Here is a 24,490-nt window from a genome sequence, read left to right as displayed (position 1 = left end):
TCTCAAACCGAACATAGTACCTTGTTCAATCTTCATCTTTGTTTCATTCCGATCCAGTGAAAAATTTCCCAGGTTGTTCATCCCGGACACGACATCAAGAACAACACTCGCATTAGGACTGGCAGCTTCCAACTGCACGTCGGCTATCACACTTCCGGGTCTGAAAAGACAACATCAAATTTCCAAATTTCAGATTGTAAAATGTCTCTGCTTATAGTAGCCTCCCAAGCAGACGTTCTTAGGACTTCGCCGCGCGTTCCTCCCCCACTAACGTCTTGTGCTTTCCCTGCTGAAATGAAAAACCAATCAGAGACCGTTTTCCAGTTTTGGGTAAACTCGTGATTTGTATGGCACTCTTTCGCAGCACGTGATTGGCTATGCATAACACAATCAGTCAATACTGATTGGTTTCTTTAAATAGTGGGCAAACAGCCGTTGAACGGAAGTGGTTTTCGTTTCAGCAGACGTTCGTGGAGGAGGAACGCGTGACGAAGCCCTAAGAACGTCTGCGTTGGAGGCTATGCTTGTAGTGAACATTTTAGATAGTGTCATTCGAGGTGGCCCCTTTCGTGAGTCTGGCAGTGCACTGAATTCCCCTCGCCGTTAACTTCAAGGTGAAAAGGTCTGTATATATCGTTCGAGGGAAAACAAAAGAAATAAATAAATGTCTTCTCTAACCAGTCGTTCTTGCATTCTGTGCTCTGAATTGCGAAGGGCGCAGCTCACGACATCGAAGCCGAGAGTACCCATAAGGCGCCCCTAGCAGCCGCCACAAGGTCCATGCCATTCTCGTTCCCAGATCCCATCCTTTCTATTAGCCGGCGAGGCCTTCGCACAAGAAAACATAGGGCTCTGGAGACATCAGAAATTCAAATTTTTTCATTGGTTAGCTTGCGAACAATGTAAAATTTTGAGCCGAAAGTGTCAGCTGGCGCGACGCCGTTCAGTGAAATGATCAGAGTGTCTTCGGTTAAAACTATGATGTTACCTGTTGCTTCTTTCTGTTCGATACGAAGGGACACATTCTCTAAGTTGAGGCCACTTTAATAAAGCTTCCCATAAAGAGTCTTCGAATGTAGTGCTTTTGACCGCCCCCATGTCAAGTACATTGATGACTCATACATGAACTCCGGAAGTAGTAGAATCTGGGACTGGTACCACGATTATCATTATTTAATGACCCTGGGAATTGAACATTTTTCTTTTAAAACACAACCCAGCTAATCAGACTCGGGACTCGAATTTACGATCATTTAGTTGCTCACCTGCCACCACTCCTAAGCACTAGACCACCAGTCGCAGCTTGCTTAGATAAAATGTTTAAAATGTTTATGACGAGAGACAAGCCGATGACAAGCTAAATTCTCAGGCGTCCGTATTTGCTCTGTTCTAAACCGGTCAAACCGGGACACTACAGTGTATTACCGTCTCATATTTTGCGCGTTCTCTTGACCAAATATGGTAAAATGGCGTAAGAGTGGAATAATAATCTAATTTATTTGTCATGAGACCGAGTTGTAACCATATGATAACACTCGCTAACAAATAATTTTATACAGCTAACGACAAAGGTCCAGGCCACACCTCAAACAAACCTAACCCTTTTGAAACTAGACGCTCCCTGAGCGTAAACTGGGTTGCCTGTGGTACGTGTTACACAAAAACAAAAGGAACTGAGTTTGATGGTATTGAACTGTAGCGTTTCAATAAATGTTTTTTAAGTATGGGGGAGGGGGTGATGTAGACCATTTTAGGGGTCACCCACACGTCATGCCAGCAATGGCCCTTTGGCTCACACGTTCACACGTTGAATTATTTTGTAATGTCGTGTCCCGTTTTTAGGTCTTTTACTTTTTTAAGCTTTGGTAATAAATTCAGTTCAAAGATAACAAAACACGCTCTAGAGTGAAACTCACTCGTTTCTTTTTTAAAGGGGCTAAGTTACTCAAGATGATATAATTCGGTGATTTGGGGTGCAGGGATGGCGCAATGGTGAGAGCACTCGCCTCACACCAATGGGGCTCGGGTTCGATTCCCAGACTCGGTGTCATATGTGGGTTGAGTTTGTCGGTTCTCTACTCTGCACCAAGAGGTTTTTCTCAGGGTACTCTTGTTTCCCCCTGAACATTTGCCTTGCTTTGTGTTAATTGTTAATTTCAGTTTACAGTGTTCCCAATTAGTGCTCCAACACTAGAACGACTAGACAATTAATAAGTTCCTTTCCTTTCCTTTTTTTCCCCAAAATGCCCAAAACGTAGAATGAAACATTGCAATAACCACTTAAAACTGTTGAACAACATAAAAGAAATACTGCAAAAGGAAAGAGAAGCATTGATGGACCTAAATGTGGATGAAACATACGTATGTAAGGCTAGCCACATCATTATCTATTGTGAAATTCTCACACTTTTTCAAGTTGTCAATTGGCAGATTACGCAATTGGGAATCCTTATGTGATATAAGGCCAGATTGCCACCATCATTTTGATGCTAGCGGGACTTCTAACGCGATGTTTGACGAGTAAGCCGAAAGGTCTCTGATGAGTCCCTTGGCAGGGATGAAACATACGTATGTAAGGCTAACCACATAATTATCAACTGGAAAATTATTGAAAGAAAATATTTGCTATTAGAGGCAAATAAACCCTTCCTGTTTTAATTGCGTGCGTGCAAACAAGAAACACAACAGCAATTAAATAAATTTCAGTCTCACAGTTCAGGATACCCTTCTCGGATGACCTTTGACCGGTAATTATGAAGCACAAAATAGACACTGAAGAAGCTTTCTTTTAAATAATTCTTCACTGTCACATTTCCATTTTTTTTATCTGAAGACTGTGCAGAGTTGAGTACAAAATAAATGTAAATTGCCAGACAACTAAGATGCGATTTCAGTAAACTTGGACTTGTGGTCGTCCGCGTCCTTCTATCTAAAGTTTCCTAGTTGCGTTCAATCGAAGGAGACCGCGTCTTAATTTTTTTCAGATTGAGTGATTGTATGGTCTTGACCAAAAGGAATCGAGATTTTTCTATGTAAAGGAGCACAAAGGTGAACAGTTGGGCTACTAGTTGAGCAATTCTACTGAGTAATTCTACTGAGTAATGGGACTTCGAGTGGGGATAATGGCGGATGGTTATGCTCTAGCGACTTCTGTTCTCCTGGCGATATTCTGTGCCTCTCTGTGCATTTTTCCTCCGCAAAATGGCTTCCTCGATCATTATTACCATTGTGCACAATCAGGAAAGATTATTTTTCGGCCACGAGTATTTTTCAGAACGTATGTCGATGTTGGAGTGTTCGCTGTCGTTCCACGTGGTTGCGTTCGAAAACTTGAGAGGCTCCAGCGTTCAAAGTTTCTCTTGAGGCTATTAAATACTACTCAAATGCTTCCTGTGCATTTAATCCAGCTGTTTACAAGATTCTATGCAGTGGCGACGTAAAAACTAATCCTGGTTACGTGCCTGAATGCACAATACGACCTCAAAGACAGGGTGACACTTCGAAGTTGAAGGTATTCTACACAACTGCCAGGAGCATTGTCAACAAAGTTGCTAAACTACAACTGGAACTGGCTAATACTCAAGCAGATATCGTTGTTCTAACTGAAACACATTTAGACTGTTCAATTTCAAGTGAGGAGGTCATCGGCAGCGATTACACAGTTTATCGGAAAGACCGCGCTGGTAATGGAGCTAGACATGGCGGTGGTGTTTTGATAGCGACGAAGAAAGGCATGATCACCTCAATACGAGAACATCAAGATCTACCTTCCGAGTTACTCTTTGTTGATATAATTGCTGACGGCGAGAAGAAATTAACGATTGGGACATTTTACAGGCCACCTAATAGTGACTTGAAGCCCTTTGAAGACCTTCGGTCATGTCTTTCTTCTATTACAACCACAGATCTTCTCATCACTGGCGACTTTAACCTAAGTGAGTTTGATTGGACTACGAACCATCCTACAAAATCATCTGAGCATCACCACCTTCTGTCCGATATAATTAAAGACAATTTCTTGTATCAAATGGTTGACGAGCCTACCCGCGAAAATAACATATTAGACCTAGTACTGACGACAAACATCGACCTGATAAATAACTTGGAAGTCAGTGAACCTTTCTCTGACCATAATTCAATAACATTTACCGTAAACACTCGTCCCTACCAACAACGGATCTCAACGAAAGAAAATTATGCGTTTAGCAAGGCAGACTGGAACCATCTAAGATCTCTGTTCAGTTATTCACCTTGGTATTTTACGTTAGAACAACAGGACATTAATGCTAACTGGGAAGCATGGAATGATCTTTATTTTGCAGCGGTTAACGAAAGGATACCCAATGACCGTCACAAAAGAAAAAACATCGCTCCATGGATTACGAAGGACTTAATTAAATTGCCCAGGAAAAAGAAAAACCTCTATAAAAAGGCCCAAAAATCTAACAGCGAGGATCATTGGGTCGCCTATCGCATTTTGAACAACGCATTGAAAAAGAAATGTAACACAGCCAAATGGAGCTATTTTAATTTAAAGCACTCGCTGATAAATTACAAGTAGAGAATAATTCCAAGCCCTTTTGGAACTATATGAAATCATTAAGAAAAGGTACTAACGACCTAGTGTTCCTAAAAGAAGGAAGTGCAGAAATCACAGGTGATCAAGAGATTGCACAACGCATGAACGCATATTTTGCATCGGTATTCACACATGAACAAAACACTCTTCCGGAATTCGATTATGTTCTCGATGAAACGTTATGCAACGTATCATGTACACCTAGCGAAGTGGAAAAACATCTGAAAACCCTAAACATACACAAGTCCCCAGGTCCTGATAAATTATTGCCTCGTATCCTAAAGGAATGCGCACTGGAACTATCTATATCACTTTGTAATCTATTTAACAAGTGTTTTCAATCTGGTTCGCTGCCCGTTGACTGGAAAATTGCACATATTGTTCCAGTCCATAAAAAGGGACCAAAACACCAAAAGGAAAACTATCGCCAAATCTCGCTAACATCCATCATTAGCAAAACAGCTGAGAAGATTGTAACATCAAGAGTTGTCTCATTCTGGACTGAACATAAACTACTAAACCCAAGCCAATTTGGCTACTTGGAAGGCAGATCGACAGTGTCGCAACTCTTAAGCTGTTATAACGACTGGTGCTTAACAAGAAATTCGTCAAAAGTATCTGATGTAATATTTCTGGACTTTTCAAAAGCGTTCGACTGTGTCCCCCATGAGCGCCTACTTTTTAAACTCCACAGGTATGGTATAGATGGGCAACTACACCTGTGGTTTAGGAACTTTTTAACCAATCGAAAACAAAGAGTTCTGATACGTGGATCGTACTCGGATTGGTCGCCTGTTATATCTGGTGTCCCTCAGGGCTCAATACTGGGGCCGGTTATGTTCCTTATTTACGTGAACGACATACCTGACATTATAACGTCTACTGCCAAATTATTTGCTGATGACACCAAAATCTATCCACAGATAAATAACGTGGAAGATTCTATTGCTTTGCAGATAGATCTGACCACCCTCGACCTATGGGCGGATCGTTGGCAGGTGAAATTTAATTCTACCAAATGTGAAGTCATGAGAATTTCACATAACAACGACAAAAGATCCACACCGTACAATATATCGGGTACCGTGTTACGAAATGTATCTAATTATAAAGATCTTGGAGTTATTATGGCGAGTGACCTGAAATGGTCAAAACATGTTGAACAAATAGTCCATAAAGCAAACAGGGTACTTGGCTTACTTAAGCGCACAGTAGGCGGCAAAAATAAAGATATTTTCTCAATTTTGTACAAAACCTTGGTTCGTCCAATCTTGGAATACGCTTGCCCGGTGTGGTCACCACACTTAGTCAAAGACATCCATGAAATCGAGAAGGTACAAAGAAGAGCTTCGCGAATCGCCTTAGACCAAAGAAGACAAGAGATGGCGTACGAGGAGAGGTGTAAAATTCTTAAATGGAACTCTTTAGTAAAAAGGAGGGATTTTCTTTCCCTGGTGGAATGCTATAAGATCGTATTCAATCTCAATGGATTAGAATTCAATGTCTGTTTTGAATCGTGCAGGAACACTAAGTCCAGATCAAACCATCCATATAAGTTACAAACCAAACTCGCAAAATTGAATTGTTAAAAATATTCTTTCTTTGTCAGAATTATCAAACCTTGGAACAATCTTCCTATTAATGTATTCAATTTTCGCGATAGCCCTAACGTTAGTAAATTTTAATTAAGACTGAAGAATCATATGAATATTTATTGCACGGCCATTTTATATTTATTTATGATAATTATCTCTTTCTTATCTGATTTTTTCATATTTCTATTAACTAGTGTTTTTATAGTGACTTCAAATGACCTCTTTTCTTTAGGAGACCCTTGATATACGGCCAACCTCTGGGTTTCCTTTTTCTCAATAACTATGTATTTGTATGTTATTTTGAAATAAAGTATTGTAAAAAAAAAAAACACTGTAAAGCATTCAAGGCGTTCTATTCCTTTTATACCCATACAGAATTTGCCATTGGGTTTCAGTGCTGTACATAACACCACAGTTAGCCAAATAACATTAAAAACAAAGCTCGCTTTGTGATATCCGACGGCGAAAGATGCAACTGTTGTCGAAGACCATTAGCTCGTAGCTTTGAAGATTCCAGATATTTATTTTTCACCGCCCGGGTTGTTTATTCAATTGACTTTCCATTATTGAGCTCCATAAGGGTATATTTTGCTTAATGGTCCAATAAAACGCAATTCGCGTTACAATGACTTTCGACGCCATTGCAGGTTAATTAAATATTCTACTGTGTCCACCGGATAAAATCTACCCCATTTGTACAACCCCCTGAAACCCACCAAACATACGCACAGAAGACACTGCACACACAGGCAATACTTAGCAGGGGTGGGGGTGGTGACAGGAAAGACCTATTGCACAACTTTTCCATTTTCTCGACACAGAAAAAAACAAGAAAAACAAAAACCGCGAAACTAACGCACATTATGACTGGATTGCCTATGGCAACCCAACAATTAGCGCTTACGCCTAATCATTGATGAATTATAGTGATCCTATTCTAGATGCCCGGCACCAAAGGCCTAATATTGGAGAAACTTTGTAACTTGTTCATCGTGGTCTGGTGAACAGAAGCTGTTCCTGGAGGTCAAAGTCCCGAGTTCAAATCCAGTTCGAAACACTCGAGATTATTTCCTTTTTTTACCTCTTCCGAGAGGTTCTTGGACTTACAAGAGTGTGTATGTCATGAAAGTATGATTATATATTCAACGCTGGGTGATATTATATGATTATCGTAATTCCACTCTCGAGAACATGATGTGTCTACAGAGCCCTTCGTTTTCCCTTACGAAGGCCCCGCCGGCTAAGAGGAACGATGGGATCTGGGAACGAGAATGGGTCCATGTTCAGTACCACAGCCAGAGGTAATAAACCTGGTATTCAGGCATGGCTACGAGGCTTTATGTTAAAATTTCACGGCTCAGTTCTGTTTTCTTTGTCACAAAGGAGATTTGCTAACAAAACAATATTCAACTTTAACCATAAAGCCTCGTAGCCATGTGTGAATATTGATATATCGAACGTGGCCTACTAGATGTGGGTCTACTTTGATAAAGGAGGAAAACGGCAATACCCGGAGAAAAACCCTCGGATCAGGTTGAGATTACTTGTAACTTAGCCCGCGTACAATCGCTAATACACCTTATTCCAAAATGGCCGCCATTTAAATATTCTTTTGTTTTTGTTCAAATTAGCCCTTGATGCCTCGTTCTTAAGCTTAAAATTCAAAAGAATATTTTATCTTGAACAAGGCAAATTGGGCCAATTTGTATCCGCATAAATAAGCGGCCATTTTGGAATAAGGTTTATAGATAAATAGCTTTTGAATGGTGCTCCAACATGTGCTATGTTTCGTATCGTTAATAGGAGGGTATACTTAACAAAGGAATCTGGTTTCTCCCCGTTGCTACCCCACCATCCTATTTCTTTATTAAATAATTGTGGTAGTTGGCAAATTGTGATTAAAATAATAATTATAATGATTTACAATTTCCTCTCAAACGCGACGTTTCACAAAAGCTCTCAGAACTTTTCTGACTCGAACAGTAGTTCGTGAAACTAATATCTGCTTATTTTGTAAAATTGGTCTTTGAACATGTTTTCAAGACCAGTGAAAACAAAACAACTGCATGACTTGAATCGTTTTTCGTCTTGAAGATACAGCGCGTTTTATGTCACGCGAAATACACCCGAAAAGTTTCGAGGCTTCCGAGAAACGCCCCAACCCCCTCCCCTCAAGGATCATTTAGTAACATGACAGACTTTGTCACGCGCACCGCGCACCGGTTGCTCAGTTGTTTGAGCATCGGGCTGCCATGCGGGAGGTCGTGAGTTGGACTCCGGCAGGACCAACACTAAGGGTCTTAAAATAACTAAGGAGAAAGTGCTGCATTTGTAATTACATCCGCAAATGGTTAAGACTTTCAAGTCTTCTCGGATAAGGACTATAAACCGTAGGCCCCGTCTCCCAACCCTTCAGAGTTCACAACCCAGCGGGACGTAAAAGAACCCACACACTATTCGTAAAGAGTAGGGCATGGAGCTCCCGGTGTTGTGGTCAGGCCTCATTTCATTCATTCATGTGCTGGGTGAGAACGTTAATGGACTGATAATGGCTGCCAGCGGCGCCTGCATATGCTGATGTCCGATCTCACTCATAGATCACTTCCTTGTAAAGCGCATTTGAATATCTCAATAGAAAATGCGCTATATAAATTCATTAACATTACCATTACCATTACGATGGTATACAACAGTCTACAAATAGTCCTTCAAAAACGTCAGTCGACCAAACGACTTCTCACAATAGGCCAGTTTCGTATTCTAACGGTTGGACTGGATCTAGCATGAAATGGAGGCTAAAGCGGGCAAATTAATTTGCATTTGAAAAGATTTGCCTCCATTCCATGCTAGATTCAGTCTCGCCGTGAGGAATGTTCGAATGTCCAATACCTGAGTGCCAGCAAAGAAGCTTTCTTAAACCAAATCTCTTTCTGGTACAGCGACGACAACTGTAAAAATAAGAAATGTGATTTGCTGGCGTTACTTCTTGGTGTATAAATCATTTTGTTACTTCTAAACATGAACTTGTGAAAAAACCCACAAAGCCCTGTTTTGTCTACTGACAGCTTTAATAGCAACAATTTTTTTGGAGACAAGTTGTATATAGATCTTTTTCCAAGCCGAATTTAAGGCAAAAGTATGGGATTCGTCATATCCAAGATCCAGGTTGAGGGGGGAGGGGGGGGGCTACTTGTGTCAATTTTTTGTTGATTCTGTGGCCAATCATAGACCCCATCTTAGTCGTATTTTTTGGGGTGCGTTGCTAAGGATGTAATGGTCAAGTAATTTGAGAGAATTTGGCATTATTTTGGTCAGTTTCCAACTTTTGTAAACCAATGACCCTAAATATGACGTCATCATACCACGCCCATGGTCACGTGACCAATAAAAAAAAACTCTAAATTTCTCTCCGTGCTACGCAATTTGGGTATTTATTCGATGGTTTGATAATTTGTATTCGTTTTTGCATCCAGCCAAGCATGGTTTTCTTTTTATTTTGAAAAATGTTCGTTTAAAAGACATAAACGATACTGAAATACCCATAACTTTTTCAAAAAAGATGATTTTAAAAAATCAATACTTAGCTATATTCTGTATTTGGGGGTGAAAAGTGCCACGTAAAAAAAATTTAATTCAATTTAAAACCGCCGGAAATTTAGCTTTTTTCTTAAACCGGAAGTCAGTTCGTTTACGCATGCGCAGTTGATCTGAGAACGAGCGCGAGGAAGGGCGAGGAAAAACCTTTGATGGAAACAACAGTTTGTGCGGTGACTTTTGCTTGTGAGTGGGTTTTCTTGTCAGCTCATGATATTATGACGTCAGCTACCGGAAGTAACATTTCACTTCCTTAGCAACGCGCGAAAAATCCGTCTGTGGGCCCTTGAGTTGGTCATCCTTAAATGAATTGACACGTTTGTTAAATTGAATGTTGAGGCGATTATCTAAAGATATAAATAATTTCTCTTTTAGGGCACCAACAACTGCACATAAAGGCATTGTGTATATTTATTTTTAGCTTTATACAATCTCCTGTTATCAGGTTAGATCTTTTAACTTTCTGATTAGTCTTAGGACTTGTATGTATACTTTAGCCTCTCGCATTTTAATTAGTTTTCTATTCGTTTATTTCAAATCATTACATGCATATCTATTGATTCTATCTGGTGAATTTTAAATTAGTAATTAGTATACAGCAGGTCCACATCAGCCTTTGGCTGCTCATTTCATTCAACTGCTTAACCAAATAAAGATATGTATGTATGTATATGGCCTCTGTGACGTCAGATGCAGTCAAGGAGTGTCCTTCTCTTTACGAAAAAAACGTCCCACATTTTATGAACACTGAAGGGCTCGTCTTATCGGGGGGCCCAAACTCTATCGAGCAGCCATGTTGGATGAATGTCGCGAGGGAATGGGAAGAGTGAAACGAGCCCCTTCACCTCTTCCGCCTTTGACCTACCCTCTTGGGGGCAGTTTATTCCTCTCCCCAAACTTCCTTGCATACGGAACCCGCGCCCGCAGTGCGCGCGGCAGTCAAAACTGTGCTATCCTGTCAATCATTTGCCCTTTCACCGGAAACAGTGCATTTCGGTTGTTCGTAAATGACATTGTTGTCAATCTACCCCGTCGAAAGGATGCGGTCAAAGTCTTTATTCGCGAAGTTAACTCAAATAAATACATTATCAATACGGTTTTGCCGTCTTCTTACACTTGATTCGAAAATACCAGCCTGAATTCGTCTTAGAATAGTTAGAAAAAGCACAAATAAAAGCCAAAGCACAACAGGTTACGTTCGAATTCTGCTCGTCGACAACCCAAGTTTGTTGACAAAAAAATTGCCGCAAAATGTTTTAAATGGTTTTCTGGCCCTTTATTAGTAATGGCGCTCACGTGCATTTTAAATGGAGTATCAGGAAAGAAAAATTGTCAAGCTGATATTTGTTTCGTGTGAACATACATTTTCAAGTAGCGAAAATTTGTATAAGCACTACAAAACTTTTACTAACCATTGCTCGAAGGAACACCATTTGGAAGCTGCAAGGAAGCCGCTGATGAATTTTGCACAAAAACCTCCGCCCCTAACACCGGAAAGCCAGACTTGGAAAGTTTCCAGCGGAAGGCTCGCTAAGGAAGAGTTTCTAGAGTTTGCCCTCCCGCAGGTCGCCAGAAAGGTGCAAACAAGCTGATTCATGTCTGAAAACAGCAAGATCTAGAAGGGGCATTCAAAATGGTGTTTCTTGTATTGTGCGAAAATTTATTTTTCCCTCAATCCCAAATAAGAACTTGCTGTGTCTTGCAATTCAACAGTGAATTGCTATTGGGCCAAAAAGAGAATCAACATCAACAAAGAGGCACTTCCAGGGGTTTGGGGAAGAAGAGAACATGGCTAATTTGAACTGGGGAACAGAGTAACATACATACATACATACATACATACATACATACATACATACATACATCCATACATACATAAACTTTATTTAACGTGGGTAGAAACACTTAGCTGAAGCTATTTTACAGGTTTTCCACAAAATAATATTGAAGAAAAAATAAATATATACATGAAAATGTAAGAATTTGAATAAAATATCTAGTATCAAAAATTTCAAAATTTAGGTAACTAAAATTTAATGTTCCTCACTGGTTTTTTTAACAATATCAAAATATTTTAGGGAACAAGGGAAGAAAACCAATTTAAATTTTAGGGATCAAAAAGCTGGGAACAAGTTTGAAAGTAATTTGGGGAACAAGGAAACACAAGCAAATATTTAAAGGGAACAAGGACTCCTCTCCCCAGGAGGGCCTCATCAAATGTTCTGCCTCTATCCAACAGCTCAAACAAGCTATTCCACCAATTTTTGAATGACCAACAGGAAAAGAAGACTCTCTCAGAGAAATTAATTATTTATAATAACACTTTAGCATGCAAAACAATGCTCAGATGCTTACGAGCACCCTCATGTCCATGTTTGTAAAAAAGCACCATGAAGTATTCCTTGTGGCTGGCTGGTTTAGGCATTGTTTTATCTTTCAACATTGGGCAAAACCAAATCAACTCCATTCTCAGAGGGCACTGGCGAAAGAAGCTAGAAGAAAAAACTGGCCTTAATCCAATTCTCCCAAGGTAATCTTTACAGAATAAGATTATTGAAGGAACACTTTTGAGTGCCAACCTTAAGCCTTTTAAAACAAGCGCAAACAATATTAATAGTCTTTAAATTCACAAAATGTCAAACAGCGTATTTTAGTCTCATATTCAATTAGATTTGGCTGCAATATTCCTTAAAACTACGCAGAACTATTTACCATAAAATGTGGAACATTTCCTGCCCATCTAAATATGCCGCAAAAGGGCTCCAAAAAGCAACCAGTTAAGTATTTTGATAACGATACACAATACCTAAAAAATAGATTACTTGATGTGATCAAGACATTGAATGACCAAGCAATAAACAAATGGCAGCAATGTATGTTGGGTTCACAAAGTGGGGAAAAAATATTCCTCAACTGATGTTTCAATATGCATTTAAATAAATTTTCTATCAACAATTCAAGGGACTGACTTTTCACTGGTATTGATTAACATTTCCATGATAAGTTTGAAAGTGAATCTGGCAACCACAGCGCCCTATGAAATGGGAAATAACTTAAACAAACTCTTTAAACTAACATTTTACAAGGGACACCATTGTTGATGCCCTGCGAAGAACAAAGATTAAATTGAAAGAGGAGTTGCTCTGGAGTTTATCCACAATGGACAGTTAGTGGCTGCATTCACTAATGTAGAGAACAAACACATCAAGTTTCTTCTCAAGCAACCAGGTGTTGAAGGAGCTATTCAATTTCCAAAGAACTATGGTAGTGTACAAAAGTACCTGTACCGGGCCTGAAACTGAAACTTGTGGAGCCAAACAACTTGTTGAGCTTAGCATTTAAACTGGGTAGATAATTATGTCAACAAATATTGTCTATTCAACCAACAGTTTCTCCTAATTTTGTGTACCATTCACTTGTTGGTTTCTTAATAAAAAAATCGCTGATTCAATTAAGGATTCAAGTTCTTTAAAATCATCAAAGTTACTTTGTGCCACCAGGAACAAACGAAAAAATACAAGCACTGAAGACAAACTGCTCAAAAATGCACGACTCCCTTTGAAACAGCAAAACGGGCCGGGGATCCTCGAGTCACTAAAAAGCTAAGTGCTGCATGCTACGTGGATGTTTGCAGAACAATCGCAAGTTGTAATCACTGAACGAAAACTCCACTCCAGATCAGATAGACGATGGTCGTGCAAGACTCGCCAAGCACGTGGAACACCCAACAGGATTGTTTGTTGTCTGGCACAGCAGATGAACGAAAAATTGTTCCCCTCACTATTTAAGTTCCAACCCGATAAGACCAATCTTGCCCAAATACAACAACAATTTAAGCAGGCAAGCTCATCAAAAGCCATCGAAGTTGGCATAAAGCAGCATAGCGCTTCACCTGAAGTTCGATCATGACGGACACGAACAAGAGCTGAAAAAACTTCATATGGTCAGAGGACCAAATTTGATTGATCAGTCAAAGTGCTGAACAAACCAAGGCATTTCGCCGTAAACATCGAAAAACGTTCACGCAGCAACGTCTTCTTCTTCTACAGAATAAAGTTCAAAAAGCGATCGTGGTTGTTAGTCACATGCTAGCCCATGTCATAAACTGGATAAAGTGGATTGGCAAATTGATTGTCAGAACAATGCGTCATGTTCAAAGAGTCACAAAAGAAGGCTGAGCGAATGCCCACCGATCTAACCGATCAGAACGTAAACAATTGGCGTGACGTCGGATAGCACAAGGATAGCACAGTTTTTCCCGCTCGCTGAATTCTGATTGGTCAGTTTAAATTTCAGTAGCTCCCGCCGTATGCAAGGTTCTTCTGCTTCAGAAATTCAAGATGGCGACCAAAAATCCCGAGGAGAATTATGCTTAGCTCGTGACCACCAAAACACGTCTGCACTGCAGACTAACTGAAGGACTGTTTGACGAGGCCTTCGGCTTATTGCCAAAACAGTTGAAAACATAGGCCCACATTCGGGGTAAAGTTATTTACCACTTTCCTTACCTCGGTGGTTAGATTTCTTTCCAAATTTATGAATTTGCTTGAGGACCGATCTTTAAGATCCTCAGTGAAGTCTTCACTGACGATTCTCATTGACAAAAGGAAGTACGAGTCCTCTAGTAGAGAAAAAAAACATGAAAAAAGAAAATGTTCGCAAGGCATGAAATCGGGTAGCCTGGATGTAATTTCGGAAAAAGTGCGATTTAGGAGGCAATAGATTGTCTTCACTTGGTCCGCTTTTCAATTTAAGAGGCTATCCAAAAAATTGCGTTTCCGAGTCAGAGCCTAATCGCGGGCCGCGATTGGCCACCCGGGTGGATAAAATGAGCACATTGTTCCTGACCTACTTTAACCAAGATGGTCTTTCAGCATAAGCTATCCACTTAACTACAAACTCAGTCCCAACCTCGTTCCCAGGGCGCTGGCTTTGGGGAAAAGCGTCCTGGGGACGAGGTTGACTTAGTCCCGCAAGACATAAGCCCCGTTTGGTTTTGCGTTTTAATGGTCTACGTCTTTGTCTCGTTCCAAGACACACAAAGGAAGTAAGCTTACTTGAATCAAGTGTCGTAACGGTGAGAATTTTCGGATTTCCCAATCCTGCGTTGTTATATCCCGCAACTGCCACCTCATAGGTGGTCCAAGGTTTAAGTCCTGTCACGACCCCTCTGAGGCTTGCATTGACTAGAACAGCGATAGTGTTATTCGACAGTGTTCTTTCTATTTCCGGTATCCCAGCACTTCTTTTTCTTCTTTTTAGAGTACCGCCTGGTAGAACGGCTTCTAGACCTGGCTCGTCTATATCTGGGAACACATTCCCTGCCGCAGCTAAGATCTGAAAGTCAACACACCAGTTAATAAGAATAAGCAGATTGAATGCTACTCAAATCGGTTAAAAATTTCCTACCCAATTCTGCAATGAAAGAATACCAACCACATAACCATCCACTGTCCTGGGGAAGAGGACCTGTATCGCACTCCATTCTAACTCCACGGAACTTGAGTTCACACGGACAATGGTAACATTTTCAAGAGGCGACGGTTGTCTCTGCCCTGAGCGAACTCTGATGGTAGGGCTGCTGCGTCCAGCACCCACTGAATTTTCCGCTCTAATTGCGACTTCATACTCGGTGTTAGGCAGCAATCCAAAAAAGGTATGAGCAGATCGGCCGCAGTTGGTAATTGTCACATTTTTCCATGGTGAGCTGGGAGTATTTTGACGATAGAAAAGCCTGTAGACACAATTAGGCCCGCTCCAGTCAAGCTCATCAAGAGGCTAAAAAGAATAGAAAATGTGTTTGTCGAGTTATTTTTTTAATTTATCTCTCAGATAGTATGCGCACTGTTATTGGCTAAATTAACGGGTCGTGTTCTACAGTATGTCCTGCTAAATTTGAAATTTCCATAAAACATTCTCTAGCAAGTTTCTCATGTCGTTTCTGTTACATAAACGTGTAAAACTGTTTGACTCTTGCAGCAAGTATTCCAAACAGCCAAGAAGATTTGGTTTTTTCGGATTTCGACACGACAATCTTTGTGGCAGTTGTACTCTAAAATTACAGAGCCTTGTTTTATCCCGTTGATTTATGGCCCAAGCGCTTTAACTTGGTCCGTAAATTCACAGTACGGACCTCGAACTCGGTTAGTAAGCGGTATATATATCGCTCGGATAGTACTCGCTCTATGATTGGCTAATTTATCGGGCCGTACTCTATAGTACGACTGCCCTCCGAAAGGCCCGCTAAATGAATTTCATGTTGATGCAACATTTTCTGGCTAGTTTTTTATGTCCTTTATGTGTGCGGAGCACCATGGTTAAGAAAATATGGTAACCCATCTGTACGAGAAAATTCGGTTTTGGTCACCGTACGACCGTACGTACACCCATCCACGTATGCCAATGTGACCAGTATCACGTGACCATATCGCGGGCTTAATTTTAGAGTTCATCGAGACGGCCATACTCCAGCCAGTCTTTGATATTGGACATCCATGTTATGGTCAAATCAAAGTATTCGCTGACCAGTATCACGTGGCCATATTGCGGGCTCAATTTTAGAGCTCATTGAGCTCAGCTGTTTATTTCAACAACAAAAAAAAACAAAGTGACACACCATAACACCAACCCGGTGTGGCAAACACATCATGCTTGCGGTGGGAGAACGGCTATGCAGTTCCCAACTCATGCCACGTGTTGTATGTGGAGCTGCCACTTTAAGGAGTGCCTAAACACTCGCTTGGTATGTTAGATTCGCCATGCTGATGAGGCCCAGCAAGGCCGAAACAGCTGTCAATGGTTGCTAATTGACCTGGTGAAATGCTTGTGCGCAGGTGTTATTTGTTGGCCACACCGGGTTAGTGTTCATTCTCGTCACCAGAGCCTCGGATCTTATGTCTGCGCATGAGCCGAGGTTCTGGAAACCTCGTGTAGGAGAACATGCGCCGTAGAGTTCTTATAGCCAAAAATTGGCTATTTGAACCTTACAACGCCTCTTGCTAACATGAATGCACCAATCAGAGACGCTTTTCATTGTTCTTCACGAAATCCAATGGGAAGACACTTTGTTTCAGGGTTCCCCAGAGCTCTTTTCTCTCTCAGTCATTCGCAAAAGAGAAGAGCTTTGAGGTTGAGATTGGGTTGGTGTTGTGGTGTGTCACCTTTGCTGGCCAGGTTAAATTATTGTAAGACTAAATAACCCGGAAGCTCCGCTTTTAGGCTTGGCTAAATTTATATATATTTATTCGTTTTCGTATTTTAACGCATGACCGAGGCAATTATTTGTGGCAGTTGAACGTTCCGCCCGACTTTAACTAGTTTACTTTCCCGAGCGCCTTATAACTTCAGGCTCCAGTTGTTCAAAAGGTGGATAACGCTATCCACCGGATAAATCACTATCCAATGGATAGCGAAATTGGTTTCGCTGTTACTTATCCACTGGATAGTGATTTATCCGGCGGATAGAGCTATCCATCGTTTGAACAACTGGGCCCAGACGTGTAATGAATGTCTCACTAATTCCCTTTTCTCGGCCCGTACTTTAAGTTACAGATCCTCGTTTTTTCCCGTTGATTTATGGCCGGTGCGCTAAGCACTTGGGCCATAAATCAACAGGAAAAAAACGCGGTCCGTAACTTACAGTACGGACCTCGAACTCGGTTGGTAAGAGGTATGTATTCTGTTCATTGAAAACTACAGCTACGAGAGGGTCATCTAAAATATGACTTCAACTCAGTTCAATTACCACTTTATTACATCCATTTGGAAAACGCATCGCCCAGAATGCCGCGACACATCCGGGAACTTTTTACGCGCGCCGGCAAAATTTAAAATTGATTAGAGAAAAGTCAAAAAAAAAGAAGAAAGAGAATGTTCTTGCACACGACTTTGTTGACAAAACCCTTTCTGAAGAGCGCGGACCGCCTTTAAATTAGGGCGCTTTTGTTAACTTTATTACACCTTGGGATTTACTTCACACATTAGATCCTTTGAGTGACAGCCACGGATTCATTGACGAGAACAGTCGGAATTCCGAAAGCTTAATCTATGCAATAATTATTCCGCGCATTGAAAAACTGGTCACTGTAAGTACATATCGCCTAAGACAATAGCATTCTGGGCGATGGCACAGTTTAATTGCTCAAATACAGGATTTTAGTCAGTACCAATACTTTATTGATCCAGTTGCCGGTTTGAAAAAAAGCGGACACAAAATGGACACTGAAAGTTGGAAACTCCCCTAAATGTAGGTCTTTGGCCTGAAGGAGCTCATTATCATTATCATTCAGAAACTGTACTGAGTAATTAAATTCGTACATTTTAAAAAACTCTTTGGAAACCAAAGTTGTAAAATTCGCCACACAATGGCTTTCTTTGTCTTTTCTTTTGCTGCAATATGATTGGTTACTTTAAACAAACCTGGAAATCTGATCGGTTGCTATGTTTTAGTGTTTTTTTTTTCATTTGCTAAGAAATGGTGCGATTTAGAGAAAAAAATTGTGCGATACGTGAATTAATCTCTCTGCTGAGAGCCAATCAGATTGCAAGGATCACCAGTGATTTCTAAATAGATGTAACAAAAAAGGGAAATAGAATATTTTACGGTTGTGTGTTTGGTTACCTGGCTTATGAATGAGAGTGAGGCTGGAGATGACCTTGTTTTGATAGAAACCTCACTGCTTTTTTCATGTTAATTCCAACTAATTAGCATGAGAACAACATCTTTAACATGAGAAAGGAGATCATGACAAGGTCAACTCAAACCTCTCCTCTCCTCTTTAAGGTCGGCTTAAATGAATATGTTAGCAGCGAAAAGCTGTGTCTTTATTAGTTTTTGTCACCTCTGTTGTTACTTAATAGTTAATAGTTAATAGTTAAATATTAGTGATCCTGTATATTTACACTCCAATTTTGTATTAACTGTCACTTCTGAAGATGTATGCAGAAGCATACGAAAGTCAAGTAAAAGATAATTTCAAGTATGCGTTTATATCTGATCTTTGTCACCGCTGTTTGTGTTTTATTTCTGATAAGTGCGAAGTTTTTGTGATGGTAATTAGTTCTACTTTACATATGAATGAAAACTAATTTTCATAAGAAAAACTTTGCACTTAGACTCGCTTTGAAGAGGAGGCAGACATGAACTCCGAAATGGTCAATACACCATTTTACAGTTGTGTGCTTAGTTGCCTGGCCTTTGAATGAAAGTGAGGTTGGAGTTGACTTTGCTTTGATAGAAACCTCACTGCTTTTCTTATGTAAATTCCTACTAATTAGCATGGGAACAATATCAGTAACATAAGAAAAGGAGGGAGGTCTGTATCATTACTAGGTCAACACCAACCTCACTTTCATTCAAAGGCCAGATAACTGAGCACACAACTGTAACGTAAAATAGACCTTATTCATAAATGGCGGTTAATCTATAATTCTTTTGTCGAAGTGCAAATTAGCCTACCAAGCCTCGATACCATACAGTGAATTGAAAAGATTTCTTGTTCTAAAATGAGGCTTGGTAGGCTAATTTACACGTGGGCAAAAGAATTATAAATTGACCGCCATTTATGAATAAGGTCTATGGTCTATTTGGCCTTAGTCTTGGGTGATTTTGGTTCTTTACCTTACCTTTCTCGTCCAGACAACAGCGCTAAATCATCAAATTCGAGGTCAAATGAAGGACATGAGCACACGGCGATAAAGTGCCATTTTTCTCACTAAAAAACCTTACTATTCACTACAACTTTATACCTGGAAAGTTCATACACACTTTCCATGCCGAATGACTTGTAGTAATTGCGAAATGATTTCAATAACCAGAACTTATCCTTTGATTGCACACACCTGATAAGACGGCCATGTTGGTGCCAAAACAATAGAAAATGCAAGTTTTGCGTGATAATAGAGTCACGTTCTTCGCTACTTCTTTGCTGTTCTTTCCAACAACAAACATGGGCGCCTTGACGCTAGGTGCAATCAAAGAATATTTTCACAAAACGTTTTCACAGATTTCGCCGCCGTCCCTGTTTACGTTCTCTGTACACAGTTAAATAACGACAGAAATGTACTAACATGTACAACGCACGTGCGGAGTGTGCAGAACCGTTGTTTTTCTTCGTTGAACTTTTTTGGCGTACTCGCTCCCGCAGAGGTCTTTGTTGCTTAAGACCCGAGCAAAACGCTTCAACATTTGCTTCAACATCCCTTCGATTTTGTTGAAAGATGTTGACTGCTGGCAGAAACCCATAGGAGTTGAAACGTGTAACGCGCGTTCACAGCTTCCGAATATTCAGTGCGAACTGATTGGTTGAATGTTTCAGTGCTAAGTACCATATTTGGAAACCCCTCGCTCTTGTTGTTCCAAATATGGTACTTAGCAAATCGAATATTCAGAAGCTTGTTTCCCAACACACAAGGGGCCGTTACACGTTTCAACCCTTATGGGTTTCTGCTGCTGGGGTGGGCAAATGGTGTCAACACAACATCAACATTTGATTCAACAAAACTTCACGAGAGGCCTGGTATTCAGTCCAAGACTGCAGCCGCGGTTATTACTCTGGATACGGACATGGATACGTCATTGGCCGAAGCGGGAAATACCATAATACTCTTTGTTTGTCCACCCGAATTTTGCATAAGCGTTGATTCCTGTTTCTCTTGGGACTTACAATGGTCCCAAGAGAAAACGAAAACGATGTTTATTCCCCTTCAGCCAATTGAGAGACCAATTAATGCGCACGCCCATACCTAACAATGTTCGAAAGAGGAGAGAAAACGGCCTCAACTCCATGCATAGCAACATTCGCGATGACAAAAGAAATGTTGAATGGTTGTTAAAGGGGCTAGGTCACGCAATTTGTCCAGATAGGTCACGCAATTTTAGGCAATTTCAGAAGTGATCGAATGGTCATAGAATTAACTAAAATATTAAAATAACTGTTCAAAACTATAGAAGAACTCTAACAAAGCACAGGGAAGCCAAGAAGGGACATGGATGGACAAAACTGGAGAGGATTGAAATGGATTGAATTTGGGTAAATTTAAAAAAACGTCGGCCCACCTTTTTTCAAATTTATATCAGTCTATATCAAAATGTCATTACAAAGCTCGAAAATCATTCTCAGTTGTTATGTGGCCGTGATTTTGCAAATGAAAGACTCTTGCTCTGCCAATTTGACGTCTAGAGCTCATTATTAACAAAATTAAACAAATTACCTAAAATAGCATGACCTAGCCCCTTTAAAGCAAAGTTTAAACGCTTTTAAACTCATTATACACCGATTCAAATCGAACAAATGCATGTTGAAGCAAATGTTGAGGTCGTGCGCCTGGGCCTTTATGTCACCAATATGCAATTGACAACATCTTTGAAAGATACACGTAAAGGTGTACCAAGTGCCTTAGTTTAAAATTAAAATACATAGGGAAAAATCAAATTATCTGCTTTTTTTTTTTTTTTTAATAATAAAGTACGTGAGAAAATTATCCATTCTGATTGGCTAAGGTAAACGCATTTGTTGCGTAATACAGCGTAAAAAATAATGTGATTCAGTGAAAAAGGAGGAAACAAACTGAGCATTCTGATAGGTCAATTATCAAAGGAAATTCCCAGATGGCCAATCAAATGCGAACCACAGATGACGTAATTTTGTGTGGTAAGTAATACGCAAGCGTTTCTCCTGTTTAAGTACGATTAATAATCAATGTCCAAGTTTGGAACATAAAATTGAATGCATCGTTTCAAATTGCATTAAATTTTACTGTTCTTTCAGTCTTTGACAAAAATTACTCGAGATCATTCATTCCAGATTGCATTCGAATTCATGTGATTACCTATACAATCACTCACCGTCCAATTTAACCTTATGATACTGTCTCCAGAGAACAGGGTGGTGGATCTTAAGTCCTTCGGGAAATAGAAAGGCGCTAAAACACAAAGCAAGTAAGTGAAATTACATAAGGTAAGCGACCTCTCTTTGCAGGTCGAATTTGGGAATGGTTTATTCACCTTACAAAACATCATTTTGGGCCTTCATTAGATCGTGAAGTTGGACAAACGAGAAAAACTATTAACTGACTTCGTCTACCCCGAATTCACTAAAAGGCAAGAAACTTAAAAATCCAATTTTAACTCCAAAGAATCACATTGTTTAAACCATTTTTAGCCTGGAAAATTGATACGCACTTCCATGTTCAAACAATTTGAAATAAACCAGAAAACGTAGGCAAAGTTATCTTTTGACCAATATGACGTCGTTGACTTCCTCTGCTTAGGCTCTCTAATCTATTATTTCGCCCAACGATTATCCCAACTTATAAGATACTTACCTTTACTACTGGTCACGCACCCGTCTACAATACTGCCAGGAAATCCATACCCGAGGCTGTTTTTGGCTCGGACTCGGAATTGTATTTCATTCCAGGGCTTCAAGTCGTTGACTTCGTGAGAGCGACTGAAGCCCACTGGAATCTCGACCACTTTTGAAAAAGAAGGCCATTGGAGCTGCTTTAAGCTAGGACCAACAGGTCTCGACCTCGACTCGATGATGAAGCCGGTTGGAAGGATATCTGAAGGCAGTCTCAGCTCCCACGTGATATTCGTGGTGTGGTTTGCGCAGTTAGTCACCTGAACATTGATGGGAGGGAGGGGCGCACCTAAATCAACAGAAAAAAAAAAACAATTTTACCAGAAAGGAACAAGTGCCATCGGAAGAGAGGAAGGTATTTCTGATTTCCCTCAGAAGTGAGTCAAGTTTATGAACATCGAGACCCTACTCCGACCCTCCGACCCCCCGACCCCTCCCCTTTAGAATACTAATTTTGTACATTTTCAGAAATTTACTGTCAGAAACGTCCATATTCACTCACGACGGATACAACGCTTTAACTGTTTCGGGCACTGGTTATAAAGAACACGGTAGACGTAGAATAGAGTGGACTAGGACTGGTTTAGAACAAGTCGAGTTAAGCAAAAAAACTAGCCTGGCGAAGCCATTGCGAGACGATTCACGAAATGTGCGTTACTTGGAGATCAGGATGAGGATGATAAAATCGAGACACAGTGTGTAGTATGGCGACCACTTGTTATTTGCTCGCTCTATTTACTTTCATTGTAAAGGACTGGTTAAACCATAGAAAACAAAGCCAGCTTCCTTATTATACGAGGCAAAGGGGCCAGATAGCCAGTCAGCGCAAAAAAGTGTATCTTACTAGCCGCGCGGTGACAGTCACTAAGGAGCCACCAAAATGTATTACTTTTCTTTCTTCTTTTTCTTTTGACCGCTGCAACTGTGGTTCTGTATTCTATAATTATAACCAAATGACGAAATAGTAGGATACAATAAGGCTTACTCATGTTAGCCGCCATGTTGGTTTTCAATTGTCATGCAAATTAGCCATGTGTTATGCTGGGGGGCAAACATTGGAAAAAAGGCAAATTGAGGAAAATCGGCTCGTCGAAATATTGAAATAACATTGCTAAAAGTACCTTTTATAATTTAGAATTAAGTACCTTTTATAATAATTTTATATCTTTGATTGCTTTTGACATTTTGACTTTCTACTTCGTTATCTCATTTTTCACTAAAAAAAACATTGAACTAACTTGTGTAATCATTCTATTTTACTACTTAGGTGAGAAATATTCAATGAACGCGAGACAAATCATCTGTGTGGGTATGATGTTCGTTATTACCTCTCAAACTTGCGTTGTTTGCCCCCTCAGAAGTGTGTAGCTAATTTGCATGATAATAGCAAATTCAACATGGCAGCCATAGTGAATGAGCTGTATTCTATCTACTATTCTCGGTACCTTATTGACTGCTATACAATTTACACCACCGATAAAATCAAGTGCTTATGGTGTTGGCAGCCTCACATATTACATGTAGCCCAGGGAGTTTCCCTGTAGGGTTACACGTACCTTTATTAGCTACCAGCTGAACTCTCCAGAAAAATCTAGAAAATATTTGGTTAGGCGTAGTCGTGCAAGATTTTGAAGATTGAGAATATTTTATGCAGTATTTCGCCCTCACTCTTAAAGTATAAATTTACGTTCGCAACTCCCTTGTTTTTAAAACAAATGTCTGGGAAACCTGTGTAGCTTATATAAGTAACTGATATTTACCTGTCACTACTAAGTAGGTCCTTCGGTCACCCTGACTGAGAAGGTTTTCAGCAAAACATTGAAAGAAGCCGAAATCGTTTAAGCGAAGATGCCTGATTTCCAAAGTACCGTTCGAATCAACGGACCATCTATTCAAGAATCTCGCGCTATGAAAAGAAACGAAAACATGCGATCAATTCAATTAAAGCTTTTCGCAAATACAAAGCCTGCAAATAATCCAAGTATTTTCATGTCAGGTAGCACGTAACGTAACATAAAAATAACGTTTTAGTTGATTTTTTTTTACAGACTTTTCTATTTAGCCTGCCTGTGGCTAGGCTGGAATTGGAACCCACTCAAACCCTTGCTATTTGTTGTAGTCGTCTATATTTTTCCACTTGACGAAACTTTGCATTGGATTTCGGGACCAAGCAATTTCAAATATCGTAAGACACCCCAGAGCAAACCCAAGACGACGATACCTACACTACATAGATGTGAAAGCTAGAGACTGAATTACAACAATCGACAGGCAATAGGCCAGTTACGTATTCTCACGGTTAGACGGGATCTAGCATGAAATGGAGGCTAATGCGGGAGAAATACTGTTTGCATGTGAAA

At 40.2% G+C, this 24,490-nt stretch overlaps 1 protein-coding gene across 2 annotated transcripts in view; it reads right to left on the bottom strand.

Moving 5' to 3' along the window:
* The window catches only part of LOC137975575 (uncharacterized), a 78,885-nt gene that overhangs the window by 33,695 nt on the left and 20,700 nt on the right, over nucleotides 1-24,490 (bottom strand). For both annotated transcript variants that reach the window (XM_068822693.1, XM_068822691.1), the window contains exons 9-16: nucleotides 23,891-24,036; nucleotides 22,093-22,419; nucleotides 21,614-21,690; nucleotides 15,178-15,546; nucleotides 14,826-15,105; nucleotides 14,277-14,389; nucleotides 9,064-9,122; nucleotides 21-160 (exon numbers count right to left, since the gene is read on the bottom strand). In XM_068822693.1, coding sequence (XP_068678794.1) covers nucleotides 21-160; nucleotides 9,064-9,122; nucleotides 14,277-14,389; nucleotides 14,826-15,105; nucleotides 15,178-15,546; nucleotides 21,614-21,690; nucleotides 22,093-22,419; nucleotides 23,891-24,036 — 1,511 coding nt within the window. The remainder of the gene's footprint in view (nucleotides 1-20; nucleotides 161-9,063; nucleotides 9,123-14,276; nucleotides 14,390-14,825; nucleotides 15,106-15,177; nucleotides 15,547-21,613; nucleotides 21,691-22,092; nucleotides 22,420-23,890; nucleotides 24,037-24,490) is intronic.

Source organism: Montipora foliosa, chromosome 11 (genome assembly GCF_036669935.1).
Source record: "Montipora foliosa isolate CH-2021 chromosome 11, ASM3666993v2, whole genome shotgun sequence".
Classification (NCBI taxonomy): domain Eukaryota; kingdom Metazoa; phylum Cnidaria; class Anthozoa; order Scleractinia; family Acroporidae; genus Montipora; species Montipora foliosa.
The sequence above is the reverse complement of the archived record's forward strand: the minus strand, read 5'-3'. Positions and strand labels throughout refer to the sequence as shown.